This window comes from Natrix helvetica, assembly GCF_964273705.1.
Source record: "Natrix helvetica genome assembly, chromosome: 4".
Lineage (NCBI taxonomy): Eukaryota > Metazoa > Chordata > Lepidosauria > Squamata > Natricidae > Natrix > Natrix helvetica.
Window position 1 is genome coordinate 146,075,425 of NC_138550.1, and position 13,360 is coordinate 146,088,784.

Sequence of the window (13,360 nt, forward strand, 5' to 3'; positions counted from 1 at the left end):
ACTCAAATTCAGAGCTGTGGAATTGCAGCAGCCAATTGTCTAGCCAAAATGTGGCAGCCAGCAATTAAATCAACATGCCTTTGACAGGCTCATGGACAAAGCAAAAGACACAAAATCTTCACCTAAACCACCGAAAAGCAAGTCCCTGTGCTATCCCTGGTCTTTTCCCTCCAACTTTCATTTTGACAATTTTATATCAATCTCTAAAATGTTTGTTTGTTTCTGGTGAACTGGTAGGTCTTTCATGCCTCTTGGTGTCAGAAACCATGAATATCTCAGGGGTTGCCACAAAGAAGAGGGAGTCAAACTATTCTCCAAGGCACCTGAGGGTAGAACAAGAAACAATGGGTGGAAACTAATCAAGGAGAGAAGCGACTTAGAACTGAGGAGAAATTTCCTGACAGAACAATTAATCAGTGGAACAGCTTGCCTCCAGAAGTTGTGAATGCCCCAATACTGGAAGTCTTTAAGAAGCTGTTGGATAGCCATTTGTCTGAAATGGTATAGGGTTTCCTGCCTAGGCAGGGGGTTGGACTAGAAGACCTCCAAGGTCCCTCCCAACTCTGCTATTGTATTATTGTAATATTGCATTTATCTGAAAGACCAGTGCCATTTGGACTTTTCTGAACCCCTGTGGACATCCATAGGCTTTATGAGAGTAGGAATATTCAGAATACTTTGAAATCATGCTGGCGGCTTCCGAAAATGACTTTGGTTTTCGTCAAGAAAGATGGAACCGAACTTTCTAGAAAGCGTAACAGCAGTGAATAATTGGAAGGGAACAAAATTTAGGGATACCGTGACAGACATGATATCTGCATACCTTTCAAAAATAGTGGGTTACAGTTATGTATTCATAAAAGGAAAAAATATAATTATGATCAGGTGCAATCAATTATTCCAGTATGAAAAAGTACCATGTCACAAAATGGTATACAATACAAAATTATTTAAAATTCAACATTTAAAAACAACATTTGTTCAGCAGTAATACAGTAAAAAAAACTTACTTTTCTTCAAACAATATTGTTCATATGTTTGGCACTGTAAAAATACATGATCACAGGTTCACCGTTCTCTCTCTGATTCTACCTCTCTTTTTTAAAAAACCAATCGCCAATGTTGCTGCTGTTAAGTGTCTGCATATTTATACTGCACTTCAACATACATTAAAGAACATGTGGTCTCCATTCCACTGCTAAAACAAACAAATTATGAGGGGGAAAAACCTGTCCCACATCAATAAGACAATATCCAAATTTCCCACCTGGTCAGTATCTATGCGCATGAATTACTCTGTAACATTTCTAATTTTGATTCTGATATCAAATCTGAACACTTTGGGGGGGGGGATTAAATGGATCTAGGAAACATTGGGTTCAATATAAAAAAAGTGAAGCATGTTTAAAGTCATCTTGCAAGCTGCTGATATTTACTAATTCATCAATGCATGAAATCGAGTTGATAAAAATCATTCAATATAATAACTTTTAATGTATCTGTTTAACATAAAATTATACATCAGCTATTTTCCAAATGGAATCTCCACATGTGTTTTGGACTTCAGTTTCTAAGATTCCCAGCAGTAAGATGACTAGTGCACTGGCTGAAAATTCTGAAAGGAGGTTTCCAACATATTTCCAGGGCAGGATGGGGAAAAATAATACAAACCATGTGGATAGGAACTTACAGAAATGACCATTTTTCGGAATCAATTTTTCTATGAAAAGACCAATAGGAAGAGAAGGAAGGAAGGAAGGAAGGAAGGAAGGAAGGAAGGAAGGAAGGAAGGAAGGAAAGAAAGAAAGAAAGAAAGAAAGAAAGAAAGAAAGAAAGAAAGAAAGAAAGAAAGAAAGAAGGAAGACTTTTCAGGCAGATCATAATAACAAGTTCCAATTTTAAACAAACAAGTGGATAAACATTCCCTATACAAGTAAAAACAGTTGCATCATTTGTGCATCATTATAGCAATGGGGTAGGAAGGAATAATCAGTTTAATTAACATGCAGGTCTCAATACTTTTAATAAGCCAAACACTAAGGATTCAGATTTAAGTAGCTTTTCCCCCCTTACATTTTACAACAACATGGCCACTACCAATACACACGAGGATCACACGGTCAGTACTGCTTTAAAAATGCAAATCACGCTGTTAAGACTTTCACAGAATTTGCATATCATGTGAATGATGGACGGAAGAGCTCATCCAATAGGAAACTAGTCAGTACAGTTAAAGTCCTTTTCAGAACAGTCTATACAGAAATACAGATGCATTTCCCAGAGTAGGAAAAATATAGTCCAGCAAAAAGCATAGAAAAGGAAACCATGAATGCCATGCTTCGGAACACAGAAATTATATTATCATTCATCAAATCAGTTCTCAAATGAACTAAAATGGGTTATGTTCTACAGATATGCTTTAACGTATCATGCTGAACATTTAAAAACAATATATACTTTTTCACTTGATCCCTGAAAGGAAGTAACACCCACAGAAGCCACTTTCATCAATGGGATTCTTTAACTTGATCAGGAAGCATGCTACATAATTTGGATACGGATGAGCACAGGAATGCATGGTTGATTCACACTACACACGTAGAAAAAAGGACTGATTTGTAACAAACCCACAGATCTGAGGCCATCCAGGGCTAGTTAAATGTACTCATTACGTCCTGCAATCAGAGAGACTCATGTTGATCATGACCGATATGTCTCAGTGAAACACAGCAATGACCAGCATCCTCTAAACTAAGGTCAACACACTGATAGCTTCACTGCCATGGAAATTCTGTAGATAGCAAAGCAGCACTTATTGTGTTCTAAATTTGTTCCTGAATCTTTATTCAGTTCCAAGATTACACGTGCTACCCTAAAATATCTGAGAATAGAATGGCAATCGCCTCCAAAATGTGTGGTAATACTGGGAATTAAAGGAACACTCCCCTCAAGTGTTACACCAGCATCTCCAAAGGGCTGCAATAAAAATCCCACAAAAGCAAATGGAAATTGTTCTGAATTTAATATTTACTTGCGAAGGCCTATAGTAAAAGCCGGGTGTATTAAAAAGGAACCCTGAAATGTCTTTCAGGTGCGTGCTTGCATATATGCTTGAATGAAAACACCTCAAAATTTGGCATGAATCATTTATTCTTGATAAAATCAGCTCTTCTAAAAGAATAAATAATAAAATCCTTTTGCACTCCCTCAGGGTTGCCAGCATTGCAACAAGTTGTTATGGACCGACAATGCACATCACTGTTTAAACGGCATTTAAGACTGAATTATGGGTCAAAGACAATCATCTTGTAATTGATCTCTAGAAACAAAAAACTTCCCTCCATCTCCTTTCTGACACAGCTGCTGACTCTGTTGATTTAAGATAAAACATGTAAGCTATGTTGTAGAAAAGTCTGCATCCTATATGCCCGATCCCAACTTTTTCCCATTCAGAGATGTCCAAGCAGTAGATGTAAAGATGGCGGCCGCAACTGTGTGATGGAAGACCTGCATCAGGGACACACATTACCTGAATCAAGACAAGATTTCTGCAACTGTCCCCCTCAGTGGACATCCATGCTTCCACTAATTCTTACTCATATCTTTTTATAGGGACGATGGAAACCTGAGCACATAAAATGAACACAAACTCTGGTCAACTGTATCGGGTGAAGATAGGAAAGGTAGGCGCTCCCCCCCCCACCTGCAAAATCTGTGAGCTGGGGAATCTGGGTAATGTGGAGAGAACTACAGAGTAGATGAAAACATGACAGTTGAAAATGTTCTACTCTTCCTTGGGGAAGTGAGGGGAGTATTCTCCTAGATTCCTATTTGTTCCATAAACAATGAGGGTCTACAACAACACACCGCAGACAATTCGCTATAGCCAATTTGCCACAGGACAATTTGCTGAGGAACACGAGCAGTAGTGGGTTCTGGGGGGTACGGCTCGGTACGGCTGTACCGGTGTTAGCTGGGAGCAGCGGCCATCGTACTGGTACAGTGGCTCGTTTGGCCCACCCACCCGCCTGCATTCCTTACCGGTTTTTGAAGCAACTGGGCCAATTGTGCACGCGCGCACAACGTGCAGTGCCTGCGCAACCTCTGCCAAGCAGCTGGGTGTCGCAGGGAGGTGGCGTGTGCATCCGTGCGCAGCACGCATGCCCAATGAGGATGCCCAGTCCCATGCACAGCGTACCGGTTGCAACAGGAGCCAGAACCCACCACTGAACAAGAGTTACACTAATATTGAAGAAATGATGGCATATAATCATTAAAGAAAGGATGCCAAAGGAGGGACAAAATGGAATGTGAATGACAAAAATTAAAATAATTTTTAAACTATTTTAAATAATTAAATTGAATTGTTGAATTGTTCCATGGCAGGTTGTCCTGCAGCAAGTTGACTATGGCAAGTTGTCCTGTGGCAAATTGGCCGTGGGGAGCTGGCCGCAGCGAGCTGTCCCATCCCAAACAAAGAAAACCTTCTAGTATACAGAACACCAATTTGGGAGGAGCAAGGAAATGTTAATATACCAGTTAAAATCTTGCCTTGCTTGTCTTCCTTGCAGTTGTTCTCGGGACTTTAGTAACCAAATGGTTTCTGCTTCCAACCACTAATATAAAAATGTATTCTGCTCTTCATATTTTAAGTTAGCAGAGAGGAAACCACACACTGAGTCCCTAAATCAGGAAACAAGGCTCTGAGCCAAAAGGTTTGCCAAGCATCCAAGCAAATGGATGAACACAGCTGCTTAAACAAAAGGCAATGTTTTCTAAAAAGGGGGGGGGACCCAAGACACATCTGGCTGCTTTTTTGAAAGAATGAATTGTATCCCTACCCTTGCATGACCTCAATTAGACTTTTGGTAAATTTGCTTTTTTTAAATTTTGAAATCAGCTAGGACTTAAAATACTCTTAAGCAATGTTATGAACACCCATTTCTTCATAAAGCAAAATACTTTAGAAATTTGGTCAGAAATGCTTTAAATTTACAACGATGGGCTTGTGGGACTCATCATTAAAGAATGGCTAGGTTCCATCCAAACTTTTAATATAGTGGAGCTACTATATCAAACACTGTAGTCAAGTGGATTGGTGAAAATACAAAAACCATTTACTGCCTGTTTTATGTACAGTTTTACCTTGCCAACATTATGTCCATTATTTCAATAAAAATATCCAGGAATAGATTTGTTAGGTGGCCAGTGCTCTTAAAAATCAAAGATGTTGTTGGTCTGTGGGTTTTTATTTTTAGAAGAAAAATAACACACTGCCTCATAACAGCACAAAGCATTTTGAAGAGTTATTCTTGATTGCAACGCTTGGACATAGAACAAATTGATTCTCAGCTCTGTAAATTCACAATTGAGAAATCATACATAATTTCCCTGTCCCCTCCCCAGTTTTGTTTTGTTTTACCGTAAATCCAATTGTAGTAGCCAAAAAATAAAATTCAGAAGCATGATTCTTCAACTCTTTGGAGATAAACTTTACATATCTCTTCATGCAACCTTCAAAAACCTCCTAAAAGAAACAACTTCTAAAAAGTTTCAGCTCTGACTCTTCCAGGCCAAGATTGCTCCATCTCCTATGGTTTTTAAGAGGCCAAAAAAGCAATTAAAAAAAAACACAAGGCAACAAATCTAAAAGTTCAGCCAACCCCAAGTTAAATGCTCATGGGAGGATTTGTCCAATTTTCTTTTTGGGTGGAATTCAAAAAATATGTAGCAAACCCCAAATAAATATTTTTAAAACAATCCTTCTTACCATAAATAGTATTAATCATTTCACAACCAACACCTTGGTTGAAATCTTTTCCACAGTTTCCTTACTGAAATAAATTCAACAATTTAGGTGGAAAGGGACTATTGTTATTTACAAATACTGCCTCTGTTCCCACTTAACTATGCCAGTAAGGTCTTCCATTTCATCTGTTCTTCTCCTACATGTCAAAAATGACCCTGGTGCATTTGAAGGCATAAAACATCCCCTTTAAACAGCTTATTCCCAAATTCTGAACTGAAGCTGCTGCCTGACAAATCATGAAACCAGACAGTTGCTTTGGGAAGGGTTCCAAAATGTTTATAAACTCCATTCTGTCCATCCATTTGTCTTCAACGTAGCTAACATTTTGTACAAGGGATTTCAAGGAGATGGAGAAGATAACGGTATAATAAAACAGTTACCTTTGGACAAAAAGCACAAAACATTTTTTTAAAAATCCATTATATGTGTATTCGTGTGTGCGCGTGTGTGCGTATGGATATATTTATAAATACATTACAAATAGTATCCTGTATTTTAATTAAGACCTACCCGAGTACTGTATTGTACGTTTTTTGAGGTGCAGCTCAGATATGCACATTTATAAATGCGCCCATCACATGGTGAGCATGATGAATTTGGAAGAAATACAGGCTGTTTTACAAGTTACTTCTGGGTATGAAAATCAGTGGTGGGATTCAAAAATTTTTTTACTACCGGTTCCGTGGGGGTGGCTTAGTGGGCGTTTCAGGGGAAGGATACTGCAAAATCCCCATTCCCTCCCCACCCCACTAATCTGCTTTCCAGCTCTGTTCTCCTGTTCAGGGCAACAAAAGAAGATCAGCTGGGAGGCAGCGGGGGAGAACCAGTCTATTTGCCGCTTCTCCGGACTACTCAAAACTTCTGCTTCTGGTTCTCCAGAACCTGTCAGAACTGGCTGAATAATCTATCTTGGGAGAACTCTTTCCCTGCCACTCCAAAACTTAAAATGCTGTCACATCAAACTCCTCCTTGGGTGCCAAGTGCTTACAGTAAATCATGTAATTTCTTTGGACCCCTTTCCATTCAAACTGGGGCAAAACGACATGTTATAAGGCAAATGGTACTATTGTGCGAGAAAGGGAATTGCAGCACAATGTTAACCCTTTCCAATTCTCCATTGCAATATTGCCTTTCTGCTCTTTTCGTGCCAGTGGGACTCCAAAATCATTGATGATGGAGGAAATTGCCTTGGCAAGGTATTTGAAGAGAAAACGATGCTGGTGCCTAAATGGTTAAATATATAGATGTCGTCCCTGCCAGCTGATTCTCCTTTTTGCATGTACTTTCAGATCTCTAATTCTTCCCTGGAACAATGTCCAGTTTCCCATTTCTATTGTGTTTCTAAAAGCCAAGCTTCAAGACTGAAGCTAAAGAGGGAAATGGCTTTGGCGTGGCAGTAGAAGAGGAAAAGATCATGTATAACCATGTCTTTCCTGTCTGCTTTATTTCTGCTCTACAAATCTATCTTAGTAAAGTCACATGCTTAGAAAATATGTTTTAATTATATCAGAACCACCGATTCTCCTCAACTAAGAACAAACAAAATAAGGCTCTGTCATATGCAAGTACAATATTCTATCATTTATCACCAAATCCTCATTTTCCAGAAGTTCTTCAAAGCTGGAGGCCTTCCAGATTAAAAAAAATGCCTTCATATTCTCCTCTACCATGGCATGTATTGCTCCCAATATTTAGCTCACTATTCAGCTGAGTTCTCAACTTGCACAATTACTCTTCCTGATTCAAGATGCTAAATGATAATCAAGATAACGATAAATAAAATATAATTCTCCTCTGTCCTTTCTCCAAACAAATCTCTATTTAAGTATAAGGAATTTCATTTGTAGAATCTGATTTTTTTTTAAAAGAGCGGAAATATTTATATAATCTGTACAAACCCCATTATTTTCTATAGTTTTACAAATGGTATGGCATCTCTGGAGGGTACAGCATAGGCTAGTGTGAATTATTCCTTATCATTAATTCTATTACAGCTCACAGCTTTGCAGACAAAACATTAATTGTGTATTTAGCTCCATGGTGCCATTGGTCCCTTTGTTACAACATTCAGACTGGAGGATTGAACTCACCATTATTTAGAAAAGGAATTTCATACCTCATACTCTCAGCACTAAGGATTTCTTAGAATGAATGACATATTCATTGTATTTATTTTGTACAATGACAATGAAGACTATACTATTTAATTCACCATCTTGGCTTCTATATTGGAAAATAGGATTTGCATTGATTTCTTCAATACCAGTAGTAGTATTTCTGTTGCTGTTATGGTCCATTGAACTAACCCTGATTCCTGAATGATTACAGAGATAGGTCTTCACAACATTTTCAGAAATAGCCTGCCAAAGCTTTCTTTCTAAGTGTGAGAGAGATTGGTCCGGAGTCAGCCAGCTGGCTTCCATGTCTAAGGCAGAACTAGAACTCAAAGTATCTCGGCTTCTTATCTAGCACTTTAGCTACTTGACCAAATTGGCTCTTCATGTATTTCTCACAGCTACGAATTTAACCCTAAGTCCTAGCATAAGCTGGTTTTCGAATACCTTTAAGGAAAATGTGCAGTGAATAATACAGCCTATGTCTAACATCAACTGGTAACAGAAATTTGTATATAAGGTGCCTTAACCCCAGATCTCATATAAACATTAGCACACTCTCCCTGGCAAATGAATTAAGCCCCCCTCCCCCCTCCCCCCAAGATCAGTGGCCTCTTTATTCACTAGAATGATATTTAAAAAAACTTATTTGGCATTCCCCAATATTGGAAGGAACATGGTAGCTATGGGAGCCAAGCCACTCATTAAATGGAATGTAGCACCATCTGGTCCCCCAATCTTTACTGCCAGTGAAGATGGCAGGTACTTCCCAATGGCATACCTAACCAAACCTGAAGTACCTAACCAACAGAGACTTTTTATTCTGGAATGATGTCATGCCCTCTCCTCAGCTGTCTTTGAAGGTCAATACAGTAAGATTTCCTATCCAGGGAGATGATGCCCCTGTGCTACCGGACACACAAAAACGACACAGCATATACTTCTCCTCTGCCTCTTTTGCAAAGACATTCATATTAGCCTTATATCTCCACTATTGCATACACACCCAGAGTGCACAGGACAATTCTACCCCTTCCTACTGCTTTCAGACCTTGCTGTAACATAGAACAGGGATGGCCAAAGTTTTCATTGCTGGGTGCCAAAAATGCGAGTGCGCACACACAATAGCGTGCCTGCCTGCCGTCACCCATAATGCAAAGTGCACCCCCACATGCGCATGCGTGCACAACCCCTCCCCACTCTCCCCCTCTCATGTGTGTTGCACTGCTCGCCTCCAAGCTAAGCTTGGTATTTCCTCTGGGGGGGGGAGCCCTTTTCACCCTCCCCAGGCTCCAGGAAAGCCTCCGGAGCCTGGGGAAGGTGAAAAGAGCCTCCCCTGTCCCTCCGGAAGGCCGAAAATCAGCTGGCCGGCGCGTGCATGCGCGCTGGAGCTGACGGCTCGCGTGCGGGCTGATATGGCTCTGTGTGCCGCTTGTGGTACGCATGCCATGAGTTCACCATCACGGACATAGAATATTGTCAGGTTCTGTGCAGCGGTGCTGAACGCCCATCAGATGTTCCATAAACTAATAATAATGAGCATTCAGTGCATCACACAAAATGCTCTTTACAATGACAGGTTTAGTTCGTCACACACCATCCTTCATGCTCCCCTACACCCATTTAATGCTTCTACCTCTCCTGCTAAGATTTCTTTTAGACTTTTGTTTTTATATATACTTTGTTTTATAGCTTTGGGGTTTTTTAATAATTACTTGATGCATGTTCTATGCTTTTTAATTGACTGTATCCCATCCTCCTTATGCTGGTTTTTGACCATAATAAAGATTTGATTGATTGATGGCAGTTATTGGCTGACTTCAGTCTTCTTCACATGTGCCTCAGATCTTACAGAGTTTTAGAGCCAGCTTGGAATTGGCAAACTAGACATGATTTAAGGCATTAATCCAATTAGGAATAAGTCCTATTCATACTCAGTGGCACACAGGCCGCACTAATTACAATTTGAAAAAGGACGCTGTTGTGACTGTTACACTCTCTGTAATTCAGAATACATTTTAGAGAGTGTGTAAGCACAACATCTTCATGGCTGGCCAGGAGGAAAGTAGATAATGCCACAAAAGAAGGCAAAGGTAGCCTTTAAAAGGCAACACCACCCATGAATGTTGTTCTGGCGAAGACATATATATGAGACAAAAGAAACAAACCAGAAAGACACAAAGTAATACAAACATCAGTTTTAAAACTGTCCGGCACTGCTGGGATCACATTGAAGGAGACGGACAATAGATGGATCGCTTTTGGCTCCTCGAATGAACTCTTCCAGAGAAAGTTTTCCTAGAAAATAAACAGAGATGCTGGTTTCAGCTTTCAAAATAAATATGAATCATCACCACCTATTATTAGGTTCACATAGTAAGCTAGGCCAGAAGTTACGGTTAAAAAATACAGTGGTACCTTGGTACTCAACTGCTTTGAAACTCATGAAATTTGGTTTCGCGTTTTGATGTGAAAATTTTGTCCTGGTACTCATTGTTTGTTTGGTAATCAATGCAAAAGCTAGAACTTGTCAGTGTCAGCTGTCTTGTGACTTGCTACATTATTCCTTACAGAAAAATTTGTTTGGTACTCATCGTGCCTCTCAGAACCAATTAACAATAAGTACCGAGGTACCACCATTTCTTTGTCCTCCCAACATGCTAATTCAAAACAAAACATATTATAATTCAATATGGTAGTCCAATTCATGCAACATATTGAGTCATAATTTGTTTGAGGTTTGGTTTAATCTCTGTGATTTGTAAACTAAATTCTGCGGTTTAATATGCAATGCAAATTTAGCCAGTTTGTACAAGCAGGTATAACCCTATAAATACTTTCCTTAAAAATAACGTCTTGATCTTAAGCATCATATGATTGCCACTATATATGAAATTTCTGCCATGCTGAATGTACTGAATTAGTAAGGGAGGCAACCACAACTTCTTCTGCCCATTTTCCCATCTGATCTTTTGAACCGTTATCAGTTGCCCTGCACTTTTTAGCATAGGGGTCACCAACTCCCGAACTGTGGCCCACTACTGGGCTATGATCCATTCAGAATTGGGCCTCACAAGCAGCAGGTGAGGACAAAACGCCACTCACGTGAGTGCCGGATGCTTATGTTCATGCATGAAGCTCTACTCGTGCGAGCAGCAGATGCTTGTGTTCACACAAATAGAGCTATGCTATGTTTGTGAGGATAACCATTGTCTGAAGTGGTGTAGGGTTTCCTGCCTAAGCAGGGGATTGGACTAGAAAATCTCCAAGGTCCGTTCCAACTCTGTTGTTCTATGATGTTTTTTGATGAGGGCAAGGGAATGTTTTGGTATAAATGGCCAAGAGAAGCTAATATTCAGTAGCAAATTTAAATAGGAAATTCTACCTTACCCCAGCTCAGATATTGTTGACACAGCTTATTATTGTGTACTGTAAGCTTCTCCAAGCTACAGACTTCTGAAAGTGCTGGATTACAACCCCCAAAACATCCAGAAGGTCATCCTAGGAAAGCTTGATCTGTTCAGATTGGCACGTTCTCCTGAATCGTATCCATTTGCTCTTAAATTACAGATGCCGAAAACTGAATCTGAGACTCCTTCTTTGTGGAAGATGATCTTTACAATGGTTCCTACTTCAAAAGTGTCCTAGTCTTCATGATTGTAAAATCATCTCCATTACTCAAGAACTGGGAAATATCAACTTTGATGACATTGATTAGTTATGGGGCATTTGGCATCTGCAAAAACTGAATTATTCGGGTATGTCCTAGGGCTAGGCAAACAAAATCTCTCCATAGTGCATGCAATTAGTAAAGCCTTTCCAAAACTGATCTTTTATACTTTGGAAGTGGAAAATTACCTACAGTTCCGGAGAACAAGAACATTTTGAGTCAATCAAGACACAGTGCTATCAAAGCACAATGATGCTAAGAGGGAGAATTGGAAAACCCATCTATAGCTTTCATAACAGCATTCTAAAATAATTGGATTATTTTTTGTAATTGGATTTTTGTAATCAATTTTTAAAGCAATTTTCAAACTATTTCTATACAACCATAAAAAAAAAAGATCTGACTTCTTTCTTACTCCTAGATTTGGAAGCAGAAGTCATGTTTAAAGGAACTGAGGAATAGATTTTAGTTGTAATGTTTCCAGGATTTGTCTTGCTGGGCCATTATAACTGGGATCTGTGATGTGTATGTGTCTGCCTGTCTAGCTGTGTGTGTGTGTGTGTGTGTGTGTGTGTGTGTGTGTGTGTGTATTCTTCCTGGCTTAAATCTAAATCCTAATATTTATCTGAGTAATGGGTTGAGCTGCAAGACAGAAACCTAACAAGAAGCAGCATTGGGCTTGTCAAAAAATTTTCACAGTAACCCTAGCCATCATTCTTTCTCAGAGGTTTATTGCTGAATCTATGAATCAATGGCACACTCCTACTTAGTCTAAGTCTGCTCTTCAAAAAGCCTCGAGAGATCAGAAACAACAGAAGCAAGTTAAAAGGAAGAAAGTCCAAAGATAATTTACCGTCTCTGTTGGTATCCATCTGGCGAAAGATTTTCTCAGTTCTTTTCTCTGGTGTTGATTCATCTTCCGGCATCTTCATAACTGAAGAAACCATCTTGTAGATTGCCTAAAAAATGGAATATGAAAAGAAAAGGGTCTAGAAAAATTGCATAATTTCAGAAAGTTCAATGGGAATTTGGTGCATTGGCAGACCTTATCCCAGGTAGCTTTCAGGAGTTTAGGTAATTAAAGCTGTCTCTTCTACCCTGGACTTCACAGATATACCACACAATTCTCATTATCCCCCAAAACACATTGAGATGAGAAGACATAATGATTATCAATGGAGTTATTAACCAAATGATATTTGGCTAGTGAAATTTCATTGCAGTTTAAGGATGGATGCTTCCTTAGGAAGGCCTCTAGATCAGGGGTGTCCAAACTTGGCAACTTTAAGACTTGTGGACTTCAACTCCCACAATCTGGGAGTTGAAGTCCACAAGTCTTAAAGTTGCCAAGTTTGGACACCCCTGCTCCAGATGATTTGCTCAGATTCTACAATTATAAGGGAAGATTTGGTTTTTCTGAAAACCGTAATTACAAATAGTCTTGGTTTACAGAAAAAGCACCCTTTGGTTAATCCAGTGCTTCTCAAATAGTGGGGCGGGCCCCCCAGGGGGGGCGCGAGGCTCCGTAAAGGGGGGCTCAGCTCAAATTATTTTATATATTTTTGTTTTGCAGGTTAAAGTTTTTTTTAATATTGTGTTCCTTTAAATCCTGTGCTCCTTTAAATCTTTTCTGCTACAGTTAATAAAGCTATTCTTTGTTGTAAATTGATCCACATTTCTTTCTTTTTTTATTCTCTTATACGTTAATAAGGATACAGTGTTATGCAGAGGTGTACTTATAACAATTTTATAGACAAATGATACTAT

At 39.3% G+C, this 13,360-nt stretch overlaps 1 protein-coding gene across 1 annotated transcript in view; it reads right to left on the bottom strand.

Moving 5' to 3' along the window:
* Positions 1-1,474: 1,474 nt before the first annotated feature.
* NCALD (neurocalcin delta) overlaps positions 1,475-13,360 on the bottom strand; it is a 62,494-nt gene continuing 50,608 nt past the window's right edge. Inside the window, exons 3-4 of the mRNA XM_081951192.1 lie at positions 12,447-12,552; positions 1,475-10,221 (exon numbers count right to left, since the gene is read on the bottom strand). Coding sequence (XP_081807318.1) covers positions 10,124-10,221; positions 12,447-12,552 — 204 coding nt within the window. The 3' untranslated portion in view covers positions 1,475-10,123. The remainder of the gene's footprint in view (positions 10,222-12,446; positions 12,553-13,360) is intronic.